This window comes from Papio anubis, chromosome 7 (assembly GCF_008728515.1).
Source record: "Papio anubis isolate 15944 chromosome 7, Panubis1.0, whole genome shotgun sequence".
Taxonomy (NCBI): Eukaryota; Metazoa; Chordata; class Mammalia; order Primates; family Cercopithecidae; genus Papio; species Papio anubis.
This window is the reverse complement of record NC_044982.1, coordinates 51,315,772-51,337,278: the sequence shown is the minus strand read 5'-3', so window position 1 is coordinate 51,337,278 and position 21,507 is coordinate 51,315,772. Positions and strand designations below refer to the sequence as shown.

General features: G+C 39.8%; 1 protein-coding gene across 3 annotated transcripts in view; it reads right to left on the bottom strand.

Moving 5' to 3' along the window:
- The window catches only part of DLGAP5 (DLG associated protein 5), a 42,754-nt gene extending 21,734 nt beyond the window's left edge, over positions 1 to 21,020 (bottom strand). The window contains exons 1-11 of one of the 3 annotated variants that reach the window (XM_009211581.4): positions 20,444 to 21,020; positions 17,925 to 18,163; positions 12,488 to 12,681; positions 11,285 to 11,347; positions 10,144 to 10,228; positions 9,590 to 9,712; positions 8,562 to 8,635; positions 5,986 to 6,260; positions 4,829 to 4,956; positions 4,266 to 4,392; positions 811 to 896 (exon numbers count right to left, since the gene is read on the bottom strand). In XM_009211581.4, the coding sequence (XP_009209845.2) occupies positions 811 to 896; positions 4,266 to 4,392; positions 4,829 to 4,956; positions 5,986 to 6,260; positions 8,562 to 8,635; positions 9,590 to 9,712; positions 10,144 to 10,228; positions 11,285 to 11,347; positions 12,488 to 12,681; positions 17,925 to 18,162 (1,393 nt within the window). In that variant the 5' untranslated portion in view covers position 18,163; positions 20,444 to 21,020. Of the gene's footprint in view, positions 1 to 810; positions 897 to 4,265; positions 4,393 to 4,828; positions 4,957 to 5,985; positions 6,261 to 8,561; positions 8,636 to 9,589; positions 9,715 to 10,143; positions 10,229 to 11,284; positions 11,348 to 12,487; positions 12,682 to 17,924; positions 18,166 to 20,443 lie in introns of those variants that run through there. The other 2 variants (XM_017961183.2, XM_021941244.2) reach the window with 2 other exon arrangements.
- Positions 21,021 to 21,507: the final 487 nt, after the last annotated feature.

Below are 21,507 nucleotides of genomic sequence, written 5' to 3'. Positions count from 1 at the left end.
GGTGGCTCATGCCTATAATCCCAGCACTTTGGGAGGCCGAGGTGGGTGGCTCACCTGAGGTCAGGAGTTCGAGACCAGCCTGGCCAATGTGGTGAAACCCCATCCCTACTAAAAATACAAAAATTAGCTGGACGTGGTGGCAGGCACCTATAATCCCAGCCAACTGGGAGGCTGAGGCAGGAGAATCACTTGAATCCAGGAGGCAGAGGTTGCAGGGAACCGAAATGGCGCCACTACACTCCAGCCTGGGCAACAAGAGCAACGCTCATTTTAAATTAATTAAAAAAAAAAAAAAAAGTCAAACAACTCACTGCAAATAATTATCTAAGAAGGACTTCATACTGAGAGCACATAATTTTTTCTAAACAGCTTCCCCAAATAAATCAGATTAAGGAACTCTTCAGGAAATCTTTCCCATATTGATTTAGGTAATTTTCATTCAGAATATATTTTTGTGTAAACAGTATCAGATATTGATATCACCCATAAAGTCTTATTAAAAAAGTTAATAATATTCACTGTTACTTGCTTGGTTAGAAAAATGTCTAAGTCAAAGGAATGATAGTCAATATTCTAATTTCTTAAATCTTTTAAGTTATATACCATTTCAGCACAGATGTTAGGGAACATATGTTGAGATATGAAAAACACTTGCTACTTTATTGTAGACATCAGGTTAAAGAAGAAAAATTCTTGCTACTTTGAATAATAATGAAACTATAAAGTTAGGCAATGCTATATTTTTATGCTTCAGATAAACGTAACCATAGTAAAAGAAAGCAAACACAAAAAATATAAATGTTGCCTCACCATCATCTGGAATGTCCAATTCAAGCTTCCTGTCCCACTCGAGGCAATGTGAAGTTAATTTCTCAGTTTCTGATTGGAGGATATTTCTAAAATGATGACATACATTTCAGTTCTACAAGTAGTTTTTACACTACTGTCTAAGTATTAGCATAACATCATGATACATCATATTAGGAAGTTATAAAAGGGAGCCATGATATTTTCCCATAGTTGATACTGAATATTTATAAACTGTGATATATTAAAATCCATAAATACAAGTCGATACCCTGTGTATGTACATCCTTTTACACCTAAAACTTATGTGGATGGATAATACCAAGAACCTACTTTTTAAGCTAACATTTCTAGTTTGTTCTGTTCTTTTTCAGAGGCTGATCAAAGTCAGACATTTCTAAATGTGCATCAGATTCTCTGCATTGTCTATGAAACTAAAGCCAACTCAACTGTCAAGAGTAAATTAAAGCTAAAACTGTTAATTCCAGGATTACAGTGATAGGGCCTCACAGATCCTAATTATTAGGCTTTGCTTATTTAAAGGCAGTGGTTCTCAACTGGGTCAATTTTGCCCCACTCTAGGGAACATTTGGTGATGTTTGGAAATATTTTTGATTGTCATGACTGGAGGAGTGCTACTGGCCAGGGATGCTACAAAACAGCCTATGATGTATAGGATATATACCCACAACAAGTATACAATCTAAAATGTCAATAGGGCCAAGGTTGAGAAACCCAGGCCTAAAAGAAGTTTAACTTGTGTCTACGTAAAAAGTATCCAAGCATGTAGAGGGAAACTGGAACCCTTGTAAGCTGTTGGTGGGAATGTAAAATGGCAAAGCCACTATAGAAAACAGTATGGCAGTTCCTCAAAAAATTAAAAATAGACTTACCATATGACCCAGCAATTCTGCTTCTGGATATACTCCCAAAAGAATTTAGAGCAGGGTCTCAAAGGGATATTTGTACACCCATGTTCATAGCTGTTCACAACAGTTAAAATATGGAAGCAACCCAAGTGTCCATTGACAGACAAATGGATAAGCAAAATGTGTTATATACATACAATGAAATATTATTCGGCCTTAAAAAGGAAAGTCTGACACATGCTACAATGAATGAACCTCAAGGATATTATGCTAAATGAAGTAAGCCAGTAACAAAAAGACAAATACTACATAATTCTACTCAAATAAGATACTTAGCTGAGTCAAAATCATAGAAACAGAAAGTAGAATGGTATTTACCAGGGGCTGGGAGGGAATGGCTGAGGAATGGTGAGTTACTGTTTAGTAGGTACAGAGTTTCAGGCACCTACCACCACTCCCAGCTAATTTTTGTATTTTTGGTAGAGATAAGGTTTCACCATGTTGGCCAGGCTGGTCTTGAACTCCTGACCTCAGGTGATCTGCCTGCCTCAGCCTCCCAAAGTGCTGAGTTATAGGCGGGAGCCACCGCACCTGGCAGGTTTTGTTTCTTAAAAAAAAAAAAAAAAAAAAAAATTAGGGCCAGGCTCAGTGGCTCATGCCTGTAATTCCAGCCAGCACTTTGTGAGGCAGAGGCAGAGGCAGGCAGATCACTTGAGCCTAAGAGTTCCAGATCAGCCTGGGAAACATGGTGGAAACCAATCTCTACTTTAAAAAATTTAGCCAGGCATGGTGGTACTCTCCTGTTATTAAAAAAAAAAAAAAATTAAATTTAAAAGATAAATGAAAATCACCTAACATCAGTTTCCCTCCACTATATTAAGGTTATAAATATTTTAGTTTGGGTTTTAAATGTCTAGATATTAATACAAAATTCTTACACTAGAAACAGACATAGTCCCAGCTCCTCAGGAGGCTGAGGTGGGAGGTCGGGAGGTCAAGGTTGCAGTGAGCCAAGATCGAGACTGCATTCCAGATTGGGTGACAGAGTGAGACGCTGTCTCAAAAAAACCAAAACCAAAAAATTTGAGTTGTTTATATTCCATGACACACATGATGATTAATGAGTAAGCAGAGGCTCGGGCATGGTGGCTCTTGCCTGTAATCCCAGCACTTTGGAAGACTGAGGCAGGTGGATCACGAGGAGTCCAGAATTGAACCAGCCTGACCAACGTGGTAGAAATCCTGTCTCTACTAAAAATACAAACATCAGCCAGGTGTGGTGACACGCGCCTGTAATCCCGGCTACTCAGGAGGCTGAGGCAGGAGAACTGCTTGAACCCGGGAGGCAGAGGTTGCACACAGCCAAGATCAAGCCATTGCACTCCAGCCTAGGCAGGCTGAGACTCAAATCTCAAAAAAGAGATAGCAAAAATGATTTAGCCCTCACATTGTCTAGTTAGGTAGACTGCTTAATATTTCAATAACTCAGTGGAACAACAATGGATTAGCTACCTCTAAAATCCCTTATAATTCTAAAACCTAGTGCTCTGAAAAAGAAATCAAGCCAGACATAGTGGCTCATGCCTGTAATCCTAACAGTATGGGAGGCCGAGGCAAAAGGATCGCTTGAGCTTGCGAGTTCGAGACCAGCTTGGGCAGTATCGTAAGACCCTGTCCTACAAAAAAAAAAAAACAAAAACAAAAACAAAAAACCACCAAAATTAGCCACCCACTGGTAGGAGGATGGCTTGAGCTCAGGACAGAGAGGCTGCAATGAGCTGAGATCACGTCATTCTACTCCAGCCTGGGCAACAGAGTGCGACCATTTCAAAACAAAAAAAGAAATGAAGTCACTCAAAAAAAATATTCATAATAGAACAAATGAATAGTAAAACTATAGTGAGATACTTATCTATTTTGATTTGCAAACAGAATAGTGTATATTGTATGATATTGTCTAGATATATATATATATTTTATTTTTTTTGAGATGGAGTCTCACTCTGTTGCCAGGCTGGAGTGCAGTGTGCTATCTCGGCTCACTGCAACCCCCACCTCCCGGGTTCACGCCATTCTCCTGCCTCAGCCTCCCCAGTAGCTGTGACTACAGGCGTGTGCCATTATATTTTTAGTAGAGATGGGGTTTCACCACGTTGGTCAGGATGGTCTCGATATCTTGACCTTGTGATCCTCCCACCTCGGCCTCCCAAAGTGCTGGGATTACAGGTGTGAGCCACCGTGCCCAGCCTATTGTATTTTTTAAAAAAGAAAAAAAAGGGTATGCCTATATTTGTCTACATAAGCATTAACTATCCATGGAAGTATTCACAAGAAATGAGTAACACTTGCCTTCATGAAATGTTCAGACTATGCAGTTGGGTCACAGTGCTGAGAAGACTTCTCACTTGTACCTTTTCCTACCCTTTGAATTAGGAACCACATGAATGTACAAAAGAAACTAAAATTTAAACGTGAAAATCACCTAACATCAGCTTCCCCCCACTATATTAAGGTTAAAACTTTTTAGTTTGGGTTTTAAATGTCTAGATATTAATACAACATTCTTACACTAGAAACACACAGACATACCTGAAATATGGCACATCATGGTGGGGCTGAGTTATTTGACCTTCATTTCTTTCAAGTGGTGGGACTTCTTTTATCGGAAGGCCATTTGAATTTTTAGTAGTAGCTTCGTTTTTATTTAAAACATGTTCTATAAATTAAAGAAAATCTTACATGTAAATTTCAAAGCGACAATTCCTAAAATGACAGCCCCTAAAAAGACATTTTAAATATCCTTCAATTCTTTCCAATGTTTAAAATTTTATTTCTACCTCAATCACTTAACTTACATTTCCTCTAAAGTAGCTCTCAATATTTTTTTATTTAAATTTACATTTATTTCCCCTCTTCTGTCTGTATTCTTCATTCCAACGATCTCTTCAGGTATCTTTACCCATGCTTTACTGTCTTTTCTGACCCTGAGTTCATAATCCCCAAATGATATGGTGAAAAAGAGCTCCAAACAAATCTGACAAGTAATAATCCAGAAAAGTAAAAATTTAATTACTATACCTGAAAGCAAAATATTTTTTGTATTATTGATAAACATTAGTCTAAAAAATGAATAAATTAATTAAATACTATACCTTCATGCCAAACTGTTAGAGGACCCAAAGGACATTGCAATTTATTTGAATCTTGCTGTATTGTCTTGGTAGAGTAAGTTTTACATTTTTGTGCCAATATTTCTTTTGTTGCTTCTTGAGACTCATCACTAAAAACAATAGCAAAAATATACTTCATGAAACATGAACTCCATATATCTAATATAAAGGGTTTCAAAATTGTGTCACTTTTTATAGATCTGGGCTAAAATAGAAATGTTTCTATTTTTTAAAAATGTGTATTCTGGAGGGGAGAAAATGTAAACACCTATAGTGTGAATGTCCATCTTTAGTAATTAATTGTAATGAGATTCAAAGATTTTGAAGATTTCTTAACAGAACATAAACACTTAATAGTCTTAGATGATGCTGAGTAGTTTTTAGTATATTTGCTGCCAGCCAGTCTTTGCAAAATGATCTTGCTTTTTCTTTTAAAGGTTCCAACTGATTTTTCCATTGTTTTGCAAATTAATCATGTTTGTTTTCAGAGGCAGTTTCTCTAAATACTAAGCCAGAATAAGGAAAAAGTCGTATCTGAGTTAAATTAGTATAGCAATTTTCTTCTTTTGAAAAATGTATTTGTGTTATAATTAAGTCACTTATTAAAAACAAAAAAACCCAAATTGTATAGTGAAAATAACAATGCATAAGAAATATAAAAACTGTCAATTACATTATTGTACCTTCTGAAGAATTTTTTTTAAAGAAAAAATTTCATGATTCCTAATTAACATAGTTCACTAATAACTTTTTAAGAGCATAGACCAAATATAAGAAAGGCATTTATGGCCAGGCACGGTGGCTCATGCCTGTAATCCCAGCACTTTGGGAGGCCAAGGTGGGCGATCACGAGATCCGGTGATCGAGATCATCCTGGCTAACACGGTGAAACCCCGTCTCTACTGAAAATACAAAAAATTAGCCAGGCGTGGTGGCAGGCGCCTGTAGTCCCAGCTACTCGGGAGGCTGAGGCAGGAGAATGGCATAAACCCGGCAGGCGGAGCTTGCAGTGAGCAGAGATCGCGCCACTGCACTCCAGCCTGGGCGACAGAGCAAGATTCCGTCTCAAAAAGAAAAAAACAGAAAGGCATTTATTACCCATCTTATCAAGGGACTTATCATTAAGATCATAGTCTTACACTTCTGTTTTTAAAGGAGTCCAGGTGTAACTGGGTGTCAAAAAAGCATTAGCACTTCTGGGAGTCATAGGTGTTACTTGATAGGTCTTCAGACCATCCAGTGGCTGAAACATAAAATCTTTAGGTGCGAAGGAATTCTTCCCTTTTATTTTTGCAGTATTCATCTCAGGTAAGTTTTCCATTTTTGATAAGACTCCATCTGGATCCATTCCACTTGTTGCACTAGTTTGTGAATTCAAAGTATTTTCTTCACTATCGACTTTACAAGAAATACCCTAGGATGTGAGTTAACAAAGTAGAGTAAGATTTCTCTCTTGTGAGGATATATTCAACCAATTTTTATAGGTCTGAAAATATGACAACAGAAATATATGTCCTATGTACATAATTTGAGAGATAAAAACAGATACAATTAAGTGTATACATGGAATCAGAAGACCAGTTATGCTAAACCCATTGCTATTCCCTGGGAATATAATCAATTATTTCTTTTTTTTTTTTTTTTGAGAGGGAGTCTCCCCTCTGTTGCCCAGGCTAGAGTGCAGTGGCGCCATCTTGGCTCACTGCAAGCTCTGCCTCCTAGGTTCACACCATTCTCCTGCCTCAGCCTCCCAGAGTGGGTGGGACTACAGGTGCCTGCCACCATGCCCAGCTAAGTTTTTGTATTTTTAGTAGAGACGGGGTTTCACTGTGTTATCTAGGATGGTCTCGATCTCCTGACCTCATGATCCGCCCGCCTCAGCCTCCCAAAGTGCTGGGATTATAGGCGTGAGTCACCGCGCCAAGCCCAAATCAATTCTTATTAAAAGACTAACTAATACCTTTCAGGTATTACAAGAAATTAAAAGATAATGGAAAATTAATATGGAAAAACTTATTCAACAAATATGTATCTTTTTACTTAAATTGATAATCATGACCGACACAGAGGCTCACGCCTGTAATCCCAGCACTGAGAGGCCAAGGCGGGTGGATCACGAGGTTAGGAGATCGAGACCATCCTGGCTAATACAGTGAAACCCCGTCTCTACTAAAAATACAAAAAATTAGTGGCAGGAGCCTGTAGTCCCAGCTACTTGGGAGGCTGAGGAAGGAGAATGGTGTGAACCCAGGAGGTGGAGCTTGCAGTGAGCCAAGATCGTGCCACTGCACTCCAGCCTGGGTGACAGAGCAAGACTCTGTCTCAAAAAAAAAAAAAAAAAAAAAAAAAAAAAAATTATGTTGATATTTACAATGGTTTAAAATCAGAAATCTAACATTATGGAATGACTATTAAGGACCAAATCCTTAAATAACCTTAGATTATAAATAGTCTTATCACAACAGCAATACTTTCAATGTGACACAGAAGATTAACCATATAAAATACAAAGCATATTTACTATTTCAAGTCAATGTGTTACTTGGTATTTAAATAATTTCTAGAGATTTCTAGGTTTCTGATTTTTAGTAAGATATGAACTCAAACTCAGGTATTTCAACCTGGACAAGAGTTTAAGTGGTAACACTGTTGAAGCCAGCATGGCAGTCAAAGCAAAAACTAGTGATAATCCTTAAGGGTTAATCTTAAGGGAGGACCTATAAGGTCCAGCTGCTTTATCTGTGAAGATTCACTGTATATGTCCTTTCTCAATCTGTGTTTGATTTTTTACTAAGAATCTAGCCAGGTTACTTAATCTTTGATACTTTTTTTAAATTAAGAAATTATTCTGGCCAGGTGCAGTGGCTCACGCCTGTAATCCCAGCACTTTGGGAGGCCGAGGCAGGTGGATCACCTGAGGTCAGGAGTTCAAGACCAGCCTGGCCAACATGGTGAAACCTCATCTCTACTAAAAATACAAAAATCAGATGGGTGTGGTGGCGTGTGCCTATAATCCCAACTACTCAAGAGGCTGAGGCAGGAGAATCACTTGAACCTGGGAAGTGGAAGGTGCAGTGAGCCAAGATTGCGCCATTGCACTTGAGCCTGGGCGACAGAGTAAGACTGTCTCAAAAAAAAAACAAAAAAACAGAAATAAATTATACCATAGATTATAAGCCAAGGGGTTGGGTCCTCAAATGGGGCATCTTTTTTGAAGACCTTATTAGAAACCATGCTAGATGCAGGCAGAAATTTTAGTTTATTTAATTCTTACAACTACTCTATGTAGGTATTCCATGTTAGGAATAAGAAAACAACCTCATAAATTACATAACTTGCCCAGGGTTATGCAGCTAATTGGAAGCAGAGAGAGTATTCAAACCCAGGCCTAAATGAATCCAAAGTCAATGCATTTCACCCCACTTCACCCTATGTCTTGGCTAATTCCCACATACAGGTTTCTCTCAGCTGTGTTTTTATTATTTTTCTCCATCTTCTAACCAAATTATGCTCTCTCTACCTATAAAGCTCTGAAAATAAGATACCTGAAAAACAACAAGAGTAAATCCTCTTGATGCTTTCTTATGGTTCAGGAAGTTTTAACACACATGTAGGTTAACCTCTTGAAGCAGTTCTTTATGTTTAATTCCAACTTTATGAAAGCAGCAATGAGATTTTCAAAGCATCTAGAAGTAAAAAGATGTTTATTCTCTACCTTGTCAGGTTTTGTTCCTACATTTTTGGCAGGTCTTCCTTTATTACTTGGCACCTTTCTTTCTGGTTCGTTTTCTAAAACAACAAAATATTTATTTTACTAGATAGAAATGCTACATTAAAATACTAGGTAACTTGGGAAAGGAAAAGAAGCAACAGTGGGAATATATGTCTTGAAGGATTTTTATGATTAAAAGCCATATTATAAAAGGGGTTATGGAATTTCCTGCCAAATACAAACCATCTGTTTTCAAAACCAGAGTGTTTTATCTTTTTCCTCTGAATACCAAATACAGATTGAGTATCCCTTATCCAAAATGCTTGAGATCAGAGATATTTTAGATTCCAGATTTTGGAATATTTACATTATACTTACAGGTTCAGCATACCTGATACAAAAATCTGAAATGCTCCAGTGAGCATTTCCTTTGAGCATATGACCTTTGAATGTCATGTCATGTTGGTGCTCAGGATTTTGGATGTTTTGATTAGGGTTGCTCAGCCTGTACATATTTATTACAGACAATTAGAAAAATACAGAAAACTACAAACAACAACAATGACAAATCACCCAGGATTCCATTACTCAGTTGTCACTTCGGGGTATGGTTTTCCAGTCCTATGTCCACATATTCACAAACTGCTTTTTAGAATTGCGATCCTACTGTTCAGAGTTTGACATGCTCTTCTTTGCCCACATAATGTATCATGAACCACGTCACTGAGTGTTCTTTAATAATACTGTTCTTAATGGCTACATTATATTGCACCAAATAAATGAACTGTGATTTATTCGGAGCATTAATTTTTCACTTTGAAACACTGCTTATACTAATTAAGTTCTTCAATGTTTGGGCACCCATTGTGTGCCAACCAGAAGTCAGGGCACAGAATCTATTTTCAGGTATTAGAATTTCCCGTTTCCTTCTCTCCTACTCAAAGAAGTACTTGTTGATTTTTGAAATGGAACGCAAAAACCTCAAGGACCAAATATTCTAGTTCAGTCACTGATCAAGGAATAGTTTTTACCATTAGCAGCTCTTGTGACTGGCTTTCTTGCTGTGGTAGATGAGACCGTTCTGGGAACCTGCTTTGCCGCTTGAGTAGCTGATCGAGTCATTCTCAACGATATGGGCATTACAGGCTGCACGACTGTGGGGGAAAAAAAAATAACCAAATTGAATGTCCCTTGTAGTTATTAAATTACGGCTGTGAAGCCAGGCACGGTAGTGCATGCCTGTAGTCCCAGCTAATCAGGAGGCAGGAGGATCACTTCAGCCCAGCAGTTCGAAACCAGCCTGGGTAACATAGTGAAACCCCGTCTCTACAAAAAATATAAAAATCAGCTGGGCATGGTGGCAAACCTGTAGTTTCAGCTACTCAGGAAGCTGAGGTGGGAGGATCACTTGAGCCCAGGAGGTGGAGGCTCCAGTGAGCTATGATTGCGCCACTGCACTCCAACCTCAGCGACAAAGCAAGACTCTGTCGCAAACAAATAAATTCCAGTTGACCTTCTGGACACTTAAAAAAAATTATGGCCATGGTAGCCTCAGAGGATTTATAGTAATTGCTAATATTCCTACCTTTTTTCTCTTTGTTTGACACTTTCTTTTCAGAAGTTTGTCTTTGACCAGGTTGGATTGCTCGAACATCACTCTCATTATCAATCTATTTAAGAGATTAGGTGCTACATGATTTAATTGCATAATGAATCAAACCATCATATTTTTAATCTGTAAATTGATTCCTCATCTGAAATCTGATCACTGTAAATAACCCAACAACAAAAAACTACCCCAAATAAAATGAGAAAGAAAAGCTTTCCCTTAAGCTTCCAAAAAAGGTTACATCCTTTTTCAGAATCACAGAACTAAGAAAATGCGAATAACCCAAGCTTTTAAAAACAGCTAACTATAACTTGCCTTCTGAAGGTCCTTAAACACTCCTAGACATGTTTTCACTTCAAGACCTTCTAATTTTGCCTAGGAAATGCTTCTCCTGGATAAAAAGCTCTTTCCCATGGTCTCTCCTCCACTATCCATAATGACTTCACTCAAAAGGCTTTCATCTCAGGGAGGCCTTCCTTAACTGCCCAATCAAAATTCTACCCCATACCTACTTCTAGTACACCCCATCTCCCCATCTCTTCCATAATACTTATCATCTTCTGACATATTATGTATTTATTTTTTCTTAAAGCCTTACATGTAAGTTCCACAAAGGGAATTTAGTTTATTATATCCAAAAGCCTACAACACCAGGAACATCATAGCAATGCAAAATATATATGCATATATGGAACTTAGCTTCCTCATCTGATAAAGAAGTATACTATTTCCCTTCTTGCCCACTTCACTTTGTTTTAGTAACCCTCCTAATATCTCTATTACAGTATTTTGAAGACCCATAAGTTTATAACACCTACCCTGTGTGCTTTCCTCCCCATCTGCATTTCATGCAGGTAACTTTGAATGCATAATAGGAGCCCAGTAAACAAGAGTGTGACACAAAGACAGTTTGCCATGGATCTCATAAGGAATGTTGGAGCAAATATTTTAAGTGAAATTGCTCTACGTCACCATACCAAGAACAGTGACTTTGGTACCTGTTAACTCTAGTAAATTAATCATTATGTTTGATTCTGATACTAGATTGAAAATGAATTTACTTACTAAAAAAGTACACTTTATCATTTTAGTAACAATTATCTGCTATCAACTATACCTTAGTCTGCTCCATTTGGTCTTTGGCCTTTGACCTTGTAATCCGTACAGAAGATGGAATAGCCTTAGAATAGTCAAAAGAAGATAAACTTAAAAAAAAAAAATGAACTGGTAAAGGTTTACTTGCATAACTTATTACAAAATAAAGTTCCCATTTTAAAGTTAAATTTTATCCTTAATCTCTTATAGCAAAAAGATACTTAAATTCCTTTTTCTGGTTCTAGCTTGATTTAAATTAAGTTAGTAACTTCAAAAATTACTCATATTTCTCAGTGAGAAAGAAATTTCAAACCATATTTTCCAGGTATTGGAATCATCATTAATATGAGCTTCTATCCTCTCTTTTAGTTCTCCTGCCTCTCTGACCAGTCCTCAGCCTGGTACCGGACTTCTGCCTACCTAAAGGTGCTCTCTAGAGCCCACTTTTTCATAATTTTATATATCCTTATTGGAATGGTCTCACTTAGTCCTACAGCTTAAACACCCATCCATACTCCCAATATTATATCCTAAATCAACATCTTAGCACCGATTTCCATTCTGCTTTCCAAATGTTTGCTAATATCTAGGTGGCCCACACAAGTTTAAGATTTTTTAAAAGTTTATTAACATGCACCCACTTAAGCCTGTTCCTTTTCTTGTCTTATCTCTTTTAGCAGCAGAGCTTCTCTCTGCTTTTTCAATTTCCTTTACCCCTCACCATCTACTTGGCCACCAGTCCTGTCAAATGCCTTTATTTAGATGTCTTACGCCTATTGTGCCCTTTTAAAACCCACTGCCCCTTTCCATCTATTCTATTACAATAGTCTCACAATTGGTCTCCCTATCTATAAATGTTTCTCTTTCCAGACCAAAATCTTTAGGGCTATGGTATTTTCCTGAATTATTAATTTGACAATGGCACTACCCTCATTTATAAACTTCTCCTGATTCTGCATAACCTACAGGATAAACACCAAATCCTTTGCACAACATTGTTTTAGCCTGGTTCTACCCATTTTCCTAGTTTTATCCTATCTCAGCTTACCTACAGCTATCTTAAGGGACCTGATTTTCATTCTTGTGAGCTACTATTATGTCACTCCCACCTTCTACCAACCAGTTAATAAAGAGACTAAGGGAAAGGGGTTATTTTAGTCACTTAATGTCTTGAAGAAAATTCCAAATAAAAAACTATTCCTTTATATTAAGACACTAAATTTACCTTTTTTGGCTCAGCTTTCACAGCATTCTGGTTTGATAAAAGAAAACAAGGCATATCAGGTCTATAACGACCCACTTTAAATATTCCTCGTTTAGCTTTCTCTCTCTGCTCTTTCAATTTTTGAAGCTGCTTTTCTTCTTTGTATTTTTGGAGCATCTGTTTTCGTTGATCACCTAGAATAGTTTTCATTGCCCCTAGGCAGAAAAAAACCAAAACCACACAGTATATAACACATTTCAGATGAAAAGTTATGCAAACGTATAAACAATTATTTTTGTGTCATTTCAACTGCTGCTAAAAAATGCTTTCAGGCCGGGCGCAGTGGCTCACGCCTGTAATCCCAGCACTTTGGGAGGCCAAGGAGGGCGGATCACCTGAGGTCAGGAGATCGAGACCAGCCTGGTCAACGTAGTGAAGCCTCATCTCTACTAAAAATGCAAAAATTAGCTGGGCGTGGTGGCAGGCACCTGGAATCCCAGCTACTTGGGAGGTTGAGGTAGGAGAATTGATTGAACCCAGGAGATGGAGGTTGCAGTGAGCCAAGATCGCGCCTTTGCATTCTAACCTCGGCGACAGAGCAAGACTCCATCTCAAAAAAAAAAAAATGTTTTCAATAAGCCAGGCACAGTGACACATCTGTAGTCCCATCTACTGGGGAGGCTGAGGCGGAAGGATCATTTGAGCCCAGGAGTTCAAGTTCAACTTCAGTAACACAGCAAGACCTCTCCACACAAAAGGAAATGCTTTTAATATTTCTTGTTAATTCTTTAGCACTCTAACCACAAGTTTTTTCAACCCCTAGTCTTTTAAAATTTGTATTCATTTTGCCTTCATGTGTTCAAATATTAACTGCTTGCTATGCTTCACTTTTAAATTAACTAACTTGTATGATAGCCAGCAACCAAGCTGCCCTCTACTGATCCTCACTTCCTGGTAGTCTTGCCCTGTGTCATCCCCTCTCACACTGAATAGGGCTGACTTGTGTGACCAAGACAGTATCACAGGAATAATGGAATATGACTTCTAAAACCAGGTAGTGTTTGCCTTGCTCTCTCTTGAAGAGTCGCTTGCTCTGGGAGAAGCCAGGTGCCATGTGGGGCCTTACGAAGACTCAAGTAGTCCTATGGAGGTGTCCACATGACAAAGAACTACAGCCTCCTGCCAAAAGCCAGCATCAACTTGCTGTTCATGTGAGTCAGTCATCTTGGAGGCACATCCTCCAGTCTCAGTTAAGGCTTCAGATATATCTCTGGATGACATCTTGGCTGTTACCTTCAGAATCACCCAGCTCAGCCATACCCAAGTTCCTGACCCACAAAAATTGTATGAAATAATCAATGTTTATTCTTTTAAGCTGCTAAGTTTTGGGATAACTAATACAATTATAGGTGCTATTTATTATAATATATGTACTCCATTCCTTCTCACCTATTCAAGGACATTCTTCCAGTAACTTATCCTCTCACTCATTTATTTTTTCCTCTACTGAATTGTTGCCATTATGAAGTTACAAACATGCAATAATTTCTCCCAACCTACATCCTCATCTAGCACTTATTTCTCTAGTCCCATTTAAGGCAAAATTCTTCAAGAGAGTTACCTGTATCTCTACTATCAACACTTTTATTTATTTATTTGAGACAGAGTCTCACACTGTTGCCTGAGCTGGAATGCAGCGGCATGATCTCAGCTCACTGCATCCTCGGCCTCCCAGGTTCAAGTGATTCTCCTGCCTCAGCCTCCCGAGTAGCTGGGATTACAGGCACCCACCACCATGCCCAGCTAATTTTTTGTATTTTTAGTAGAGACGGGGTTTCACCATTTTGGCCAGGCTGGTCTCGAACTCCTGACCTCATGATTCACCCGCCTCAGCCTCCCAAAGTGCTGGGATTACAGGCATGAGCCACTGCGCCTGGCCTGTTTTGAGACAGAGTCTCACTCTGTTGTCCAGGCTGGAGTGCAGTGGTGCAATCTTGGCTCACTGCAACCTCCACCTCCCGGGTTGAAGCAATTCTCCTGCCTCAGCCTCCCTAGTAGCTAGGATTACAGGCATGCACCACTGCGTCTGGCTAATTTTTGTATTTTGAGTAGAGATGGGGTTTCATCATGTTGGCCAGGCTGGTCTTGAACTCCTGACTTCAGGTGATTCACCCACCTTGGCCTCCCAAAGTGCTGGAATTACAGGTGTGAGCCACCACGCCCAGCCTATTTCTAACACTCTTTATATTCCCTCTCTTAATTTTTCAAAATTATGAAAAACCTCTAATATACACACAAACAGAATTCTGATGAACCCCATATACCTATTACCCAGATTCAATATTTATGAACATTTTGCTGCAGTTGTTTAAAACAAATTATGCTTAGAAGATTTCATCTCTAAATACTTTAGTATATACTTCTAAAAAACAAAGACATTTCCGGCTAGCGGTAGCTCACGCCTGAAATCCTGGCACTTCGGGAGACCGAGGTGGGTGGATCACCTGAGGTCGGGAGTTCAACACCAGCCTGACCAACATGGAGAAACCCTGTCTCTACTAAAACTACAAAATTAGCCAAGCGTGATGGTGCATGCCTGTAATTCCAGCTACTCGGGAAGGCTGAGGCAGGAGAATCACTTGAAACCGGGAGGCAGAGGTTGCGGTGAGCTGAGATCACACCACTGCACTCCAGCCTGAGCAAGAAGAGCAAAACTCCGTCTCAAAAAATAAAACAAATAAAAAAATAAAACGAAGACATTTCCTTTCACAGCCACAATATCATCATCACACTTAACAAAATCAGCAGTAATTCCTTGTTATCTATTACAGGATCCAGATTTAAACTTCTCTGTTTGTTTCAAAGAGGTATTTTAAACCATCTATTTATTTAAATCAAGAAGCAAGTAAGATCAACGCATTTTATGTGGATGTCTTTTTAAATCTCTTCATCTAAAACAGATCTGTCTGACAAAACAGATTCTGTCTTACTGACAAAAGGTAGTCAGTTTTCCTACTGAATGTCCTTGGAAGCTATATTTGTTTATTTACTCATTCCTCTAGGCCACATGTTTTCTATAGACTATAAATTATATCTAAAGGTTTGATTATACTCACCCATTCCAATCTGACTTTCACTCCCTGAATCTCACTCCACCAAAACTATTCAAGATCACCAGTGACCTCCACAGTGGTGAAGTCCAAATTCTCATCTCTATTATACTTGATCTAACAAGCAGTACTGACTAACATAGTTAATTAGTCTCTCCTTGATATGCACTTTTCTATTCGGTTTCTAGGATAGCACGTTCTCCTGGTTATCGCCTTACATTACTTTGCACTGTTCCTTGGTTCTTTACTAGTTTTCCCTTCTTTTTTTTTTTTTGAGACAGAGTCTTGCTCCGTCACCAAGCTGGAGTGCAGTGGCATGATCTCGGCTCACTGCAACCTCCACCTCCTGGGTTCAGGTGATTCTCCTGCCTTAGCCTCCCAAGTAGCTGAGACTACAGGTGCGCACCACCATGCCCAGCTGATTTTTGTATTTTTAGTAGAGATGAGGTTTCACCATGTTGGCCAGGATGGTGTTGATATCTTGACCTCATGATCCACGGGCCTCAGCCTCCCAAAGAACTGGGATTACAGGTATGAGCCACCACGACCAGCCCCTTGTCTTTTAATACTTAATATCAACTAAATTATTGCAATAGTCTACTTACTACTCTCCCTGATGTCATACATACTACCCTACAATCTATTCTCAACACAGCAGCCAAAGTGATCCTTTTTTTTTTGAGATGGAGTCTCACTCTGTCACCCAGGCTGGAGTACAATAGTGTGATCTCAGTTCACTGCAACCTCCACCTCCCGGGTTCAAGCGATTCTCCCGCCTCAGCCTCCTGAGTAGCTAGGATTACAGGTGCATGTCACCACACCCAGCTAATTTTTGTATTTTTAGTAGAGACAGGGTTTCACCATGTTGGTCAGGCTGGTCTCGAACTCCTGACCTCATGATCCACCCGCCTCGGCCTCCCAAAGTGCTGGGATTACAGGCATAAGCCACTGCGCCCGACCTGATCCTTTTTTTTCTTATTTTTATTTTTTTAGGGGACAGGATCTCCATGTGTTGCCCAGGCCAGAGTGCAGTGGCCTTTCACAGGCACCATCGTAGCACACTAAGCTTCAAACTCCTGAGCTCCAGATTTCCTGCCTCAGCCTCTGGAGTAGCTAGGGCTACAGGCCTGACTCCAAAGTGATCCTTTTAAAATATAAATCAGATTACATAAACACCCATTAATGGCTTCTCATTTCAGAGTAAAAGTCAATGTCCTTATAATGATGGTCCTTAGGATTCTATGCAATCTATCACCCTTGCTCATTCTTTTATACCCAGTTACCTACTTGCATTCACTAAAACATATCAGGCACACTCCCACCTCTAAGCCTTTGCAAATGGGAAATAAAGGATATTTTAATAGCATACTGACATAGTTCGTAGCATACTGACAGTAGTCATACTGACAAAAGTCATACTGACTGACTTTTATTTGAAATATTTTTGGTTAAGAAATGGAGCATTTGAGAGGACAAGAGTAAAGGCAAGGAGATGACTTAGGAGGTAACACTACCACCCTTTCTCAAATAAAAAATGTTTGGTTCTTTCTGCCATTCCCCATTTATCCTAGCATTATTCAATGCCATCTAGCTCCTAATGCCTGCTATATGAACACAACAAATAGGAGTAGGGTGACTCCTGACTAAACACAAGTCATTTTTCAGTTCCCTTTCTCTTCTCTGTAGCATCCTTTGCCTTCTAAGATGCTCTATTTTCATCTTTTTCTGAGATTATTCCTTTCTTCTTTAGTTGGTTCCCTCTATCCTAATGGTCCCAATCCTGCTGGGCAAACTGCAAGGATGGATTCTTTGCTCTTCTTAGTAATGTTTCCATTGACAAAGTACTCTCATTTCATGGATACTTTAATTATTCTATTTTTACATTGCTTATCAGTTTATCTTATTAACACTTACCCTACCCAAGCTCCATAAGAACTTTAGGATTTCTATGAGGCAATATAGATAAAGTGTTATAATACTCCATAGGTAAATGGCTTTGCCTTAAAGACAGTAGTTAGTTGTAGAAAACAGGTTAAGGGGCCAGGCGTGGTGGTTCATGCCTGTAATCCCTACGCTTTGGGAGGCTGAGGCAAGAGAATTCCTTGAGCCCAGGAATTTGAGGTTACAGTGAGTACACCACTGCATTCCTGCCCAGGTGACAGTGAGACCCTGCCTCTTGTAATTAAAAAAAAAAAGAAAGAAAAAAAGGAAAAAGACCAAAAAAGAAAAGTTATTTATAGAATGATATTTCAAAATTCTTCTGGCCAGGGTTTTTTACTCACACAGGCATTAAACCAACTATTATTCACTCTTCAAAGTACTTAAAATTACAACAGACTTTTACTTACTTGGCTTAACGATGGCCTTTTCTGGAATAAGCTCTTGAGAAGTCTCATCTAATTCAACAAGAATTCTACCTTCCAAGGTTGGAATGTTTACATCTTTCAAACCAAAGTGTCTATTTCGTTCGTATTCCTTATGTCTGTTTTCTTTCTGAGACAGTGATTTCCTATGAGCAATTTTAGTTCTAATCATTTCAGTACTTAAATCCTTCCTGTGTCGACTGGCAAAATGTGATGAAGACATCCTGTCAAGGAAAAGGACAAAACCCAACTTACATGAATTTTCATTATTTAAAAAATTAAGATTATAGTTCATCTCCTGTCCCACTTCAGGGCCTTCTGAAATAAAAATATAAAATGTGCAATGAAAGAAATATGTAACACTGAAAAGTGGGAAGAAGATTATCAGAGCATAAGAAGCTACCTATTTGGGGGGTTTTAAATAGGAACTTGCTTGACCGATGAAGAGAAAGCCAGGAAGCTATAGTCCAGAATAAAAGAGGCTCTGGGCTTAGAGAACACTGCAAAAAGAAAAGCGTGAACTAAAGGTGAAAATAGGTTAAGTGAAGGACCATGTACAGAATTGTTTCCTTACCCATGATGGCGAATGCAGGTAGTCTAACATTTCCTCTAAAGCCAAAAAAAAAAAAAACAAAAACAAAAACCCCACACCAGGTACCTATTAGTCATGTAGAGATAATCAATAGGCAGCCAGATACAGATAGAGTTGGATAGAGAGGCACAGGGCAAAGTATGTGGAAAGGAACAAGGAGCTTCCATGCTCTCTCAGGTAGCACCACCGTTTAGGAACCTTCATGTGTTCACCTAAGAAGCTCTCCAAACACAGGTGTTTTTTTTTTGTTTTTTATGGCAGCTTCATTACATAAGCATGAGTGATTAAATCACTAGCCACTGGTGATCAAGTCAACCTTCAGCTCCTCTCCCCTCCCCAGAGGTTGTGAGGTGGGGCTGAAAATCCCAACTCTCTAATCCTGCCTTGGTCTGTCTAGTGACCACCCTCAATCCAGAAGCTACTGAGAGGCATCCAGCTATCAGTCAATCATTAGCATACAAAAAGATACCACTTCGAAGACTCCAAGGATTTTAGTAGTAGTTTACCAGAAAACAGAACAAGACCAAATATATAGTTCACAATAACCCTATCAGTTTCCTCCATTATTTTCATCCATACAAGAAATCATACAGTTTAGGCTGGCAGGGTGGCTTAGGCCTATAATCCTACCACTTTGGGAGGCCAAGGCAGGAGGATTGCTTGAGCCCAGGAGTTTGAGACCAGCCTGGGCAACATAACACGACTCCATCTCTATAAATTTTAAGAAAGAAAAGCCATACACACATACACACACACACACACACGCACGAAATCATATAGTTTACTTGGCACATGCCTTTTTCTTGGAAAGATCTTTGAGAATGTACTCAAGCAAAACAAAAGAGGACAATAAAGACGATGCCAGTGGGTCCAACTGGGGAGAACAAAGAAAACTGGAAAGTTTGAGGGGGTCATCTGGGTAGCTGGTATAGAGAACTACCAAGCCAAACTGGAGAAAGGATACTGATTCTCAGAAGTCTTGGCAGTTAAAAAACAAAAAACAAAAAAAAGGTAAGGGGGGAGGCTCTGTGATAGGCACACTATGGTATACTCTTCAACAAGAATTAACTAAATCCACTAGAAAACTCCAGACAATAGGAAAATTGGCACAAGTAATGTAATAAATTGTTACATGATTCTAAGCAATCGACAAAATATAAAAAATGAGAATCTGACCTGCACGCTAATAACATTCTCCTCTAAGACCCAAGGAAAGTGACAATGGACTGTGCTTTTCATAAAGAACTCTTTTCCACTATTTATCTCCTGCAGTATTAATTCGCTGAAGATTGAAGAAAAATTAAGACTTATGTATTAAATACAGGACAGCACTATCCACAGCAAGAGAAAGAGCGAGCGAGGACAACATTAAAGGTATAATTATCAGAATAACCCTGAAAGATAGTTACTATTATTGCTCTGATACAGATGAGGTCAATTAACAGCTCACATCAGCATATCTAAAAGGTGGTGAAGCCGGGATCCCAAGCCAGGCACCCTGACTCTTCACACACACCTAAATTTTGTTTGGCTGAGTGGCGTTTCCTCCAGCTTGAAAGTCTAGAATGCGTTAATCTTGCTTGACTAGAGGTTCTCAACCGGGCGTTTTTAGTTGCCATGGGACCTGGGAAGAGCTACGGAAATTTAATGTCGGAGCTAGTGAAGAACAGTTTCACCCCAAAGGCCAATTACGCCCCGGTGGTGAAACACTGACTTCTACAGAGGTCACGACAAACATACGGACTCTTCTAAAGGTTCGCGTTATCAGCTTCAGGAAGAGCAGGTAACACCCTCCTAAAGGAGCCTGCCTCTGACTGGCTCCGACGCTCGCAGTCCCCGGTCCTCAGACCCTTCTAGACCTTCAACGGAAGCGGGCCAGCGTTCTCCGTCCAGCTCTTCAGCACCCACCTACCTGAGGCACCTTCTAGCGTGAAACCTCAACCAAACAAAAAGTAAAAAACACTCGTTCTGGACGACCACCGCCGACTCCGAAGCAGGAACCCTCACAACCCGAGACTCCACGAAATTCAAACTTTCCGCACGGAGCCGCTGATTGGAGGGGCTTTAACCAACACTTCCGTGGAAGATCCCGCCCCTTCCACTCAACTAGGCTTGCGATTGGTTTGCTCCTTGCGATATTTGAATTGATTGAAAGGTGAAGGGACGGTTCAAAAGATGGGTGTGAGAGGGAAAATAGGCGGGACGGCGACGCGGGATGAGAAGGGGTGGAGCGGTGGGGGCGCTCACCTCAGGTGAAGGGCAGGAGTGGGCGGCGGAGCCCAGGGGGTGATGCTGGGCCCCTGGCAATACTGGGCTGCGGGAAATCTCCCCCAGAACTCCTGCGGCTTTTTTTGGTTTTGTTTTTGTTTTTTGAGACAAGGTATCAGTCTCGCTCAGGCTGGAGTGCAGTGGGCACCGACCACTGCTCACTGCTCACTGCTGCTTCGACCTACTGGGTTCAAACCATCCTCCCACCTCAGCCTCCCGAGTAGCTGGGACTATAGGCGCGCACCACCACGCCTGGCTAACTTTAAAAAAATTCTGTAGAGACAGGGCTTCACTACGTTGCCCAAACTGGATTCAGGGCTTTTTAATATCTTTGTTTAGTCACGGAACCCAGCAGACCTTCTTGAAATGTTTTCTTTACTATACGTTTTTAAAAAAAGGCTTACCCCAATTATTAAAAACTTACATCGTTTAGTGTTACTTTTCAACGTCGCTAGCCCCTCCCCCCTTTTTTTTCTTTTCTAGTTTGTTTTTTGTTGAGGCGAAGTTTTCGTACAGTGAAAATAATAGTTTTTTGCCCGGCGCAGTGGCTCACGCCTGCAATCCCAGCACTTTGAGAGGCCGAGGCTGGCAGATCACAAGGTCAGGAGATCGAGACCATCCTGGCTAACACGGTGAAACCCCGTCTCTACTAAAAATACAAAAAATTAGCCGGGCGTGGTGGCGGGCGCCTGTAGTCCCTGCTACTCG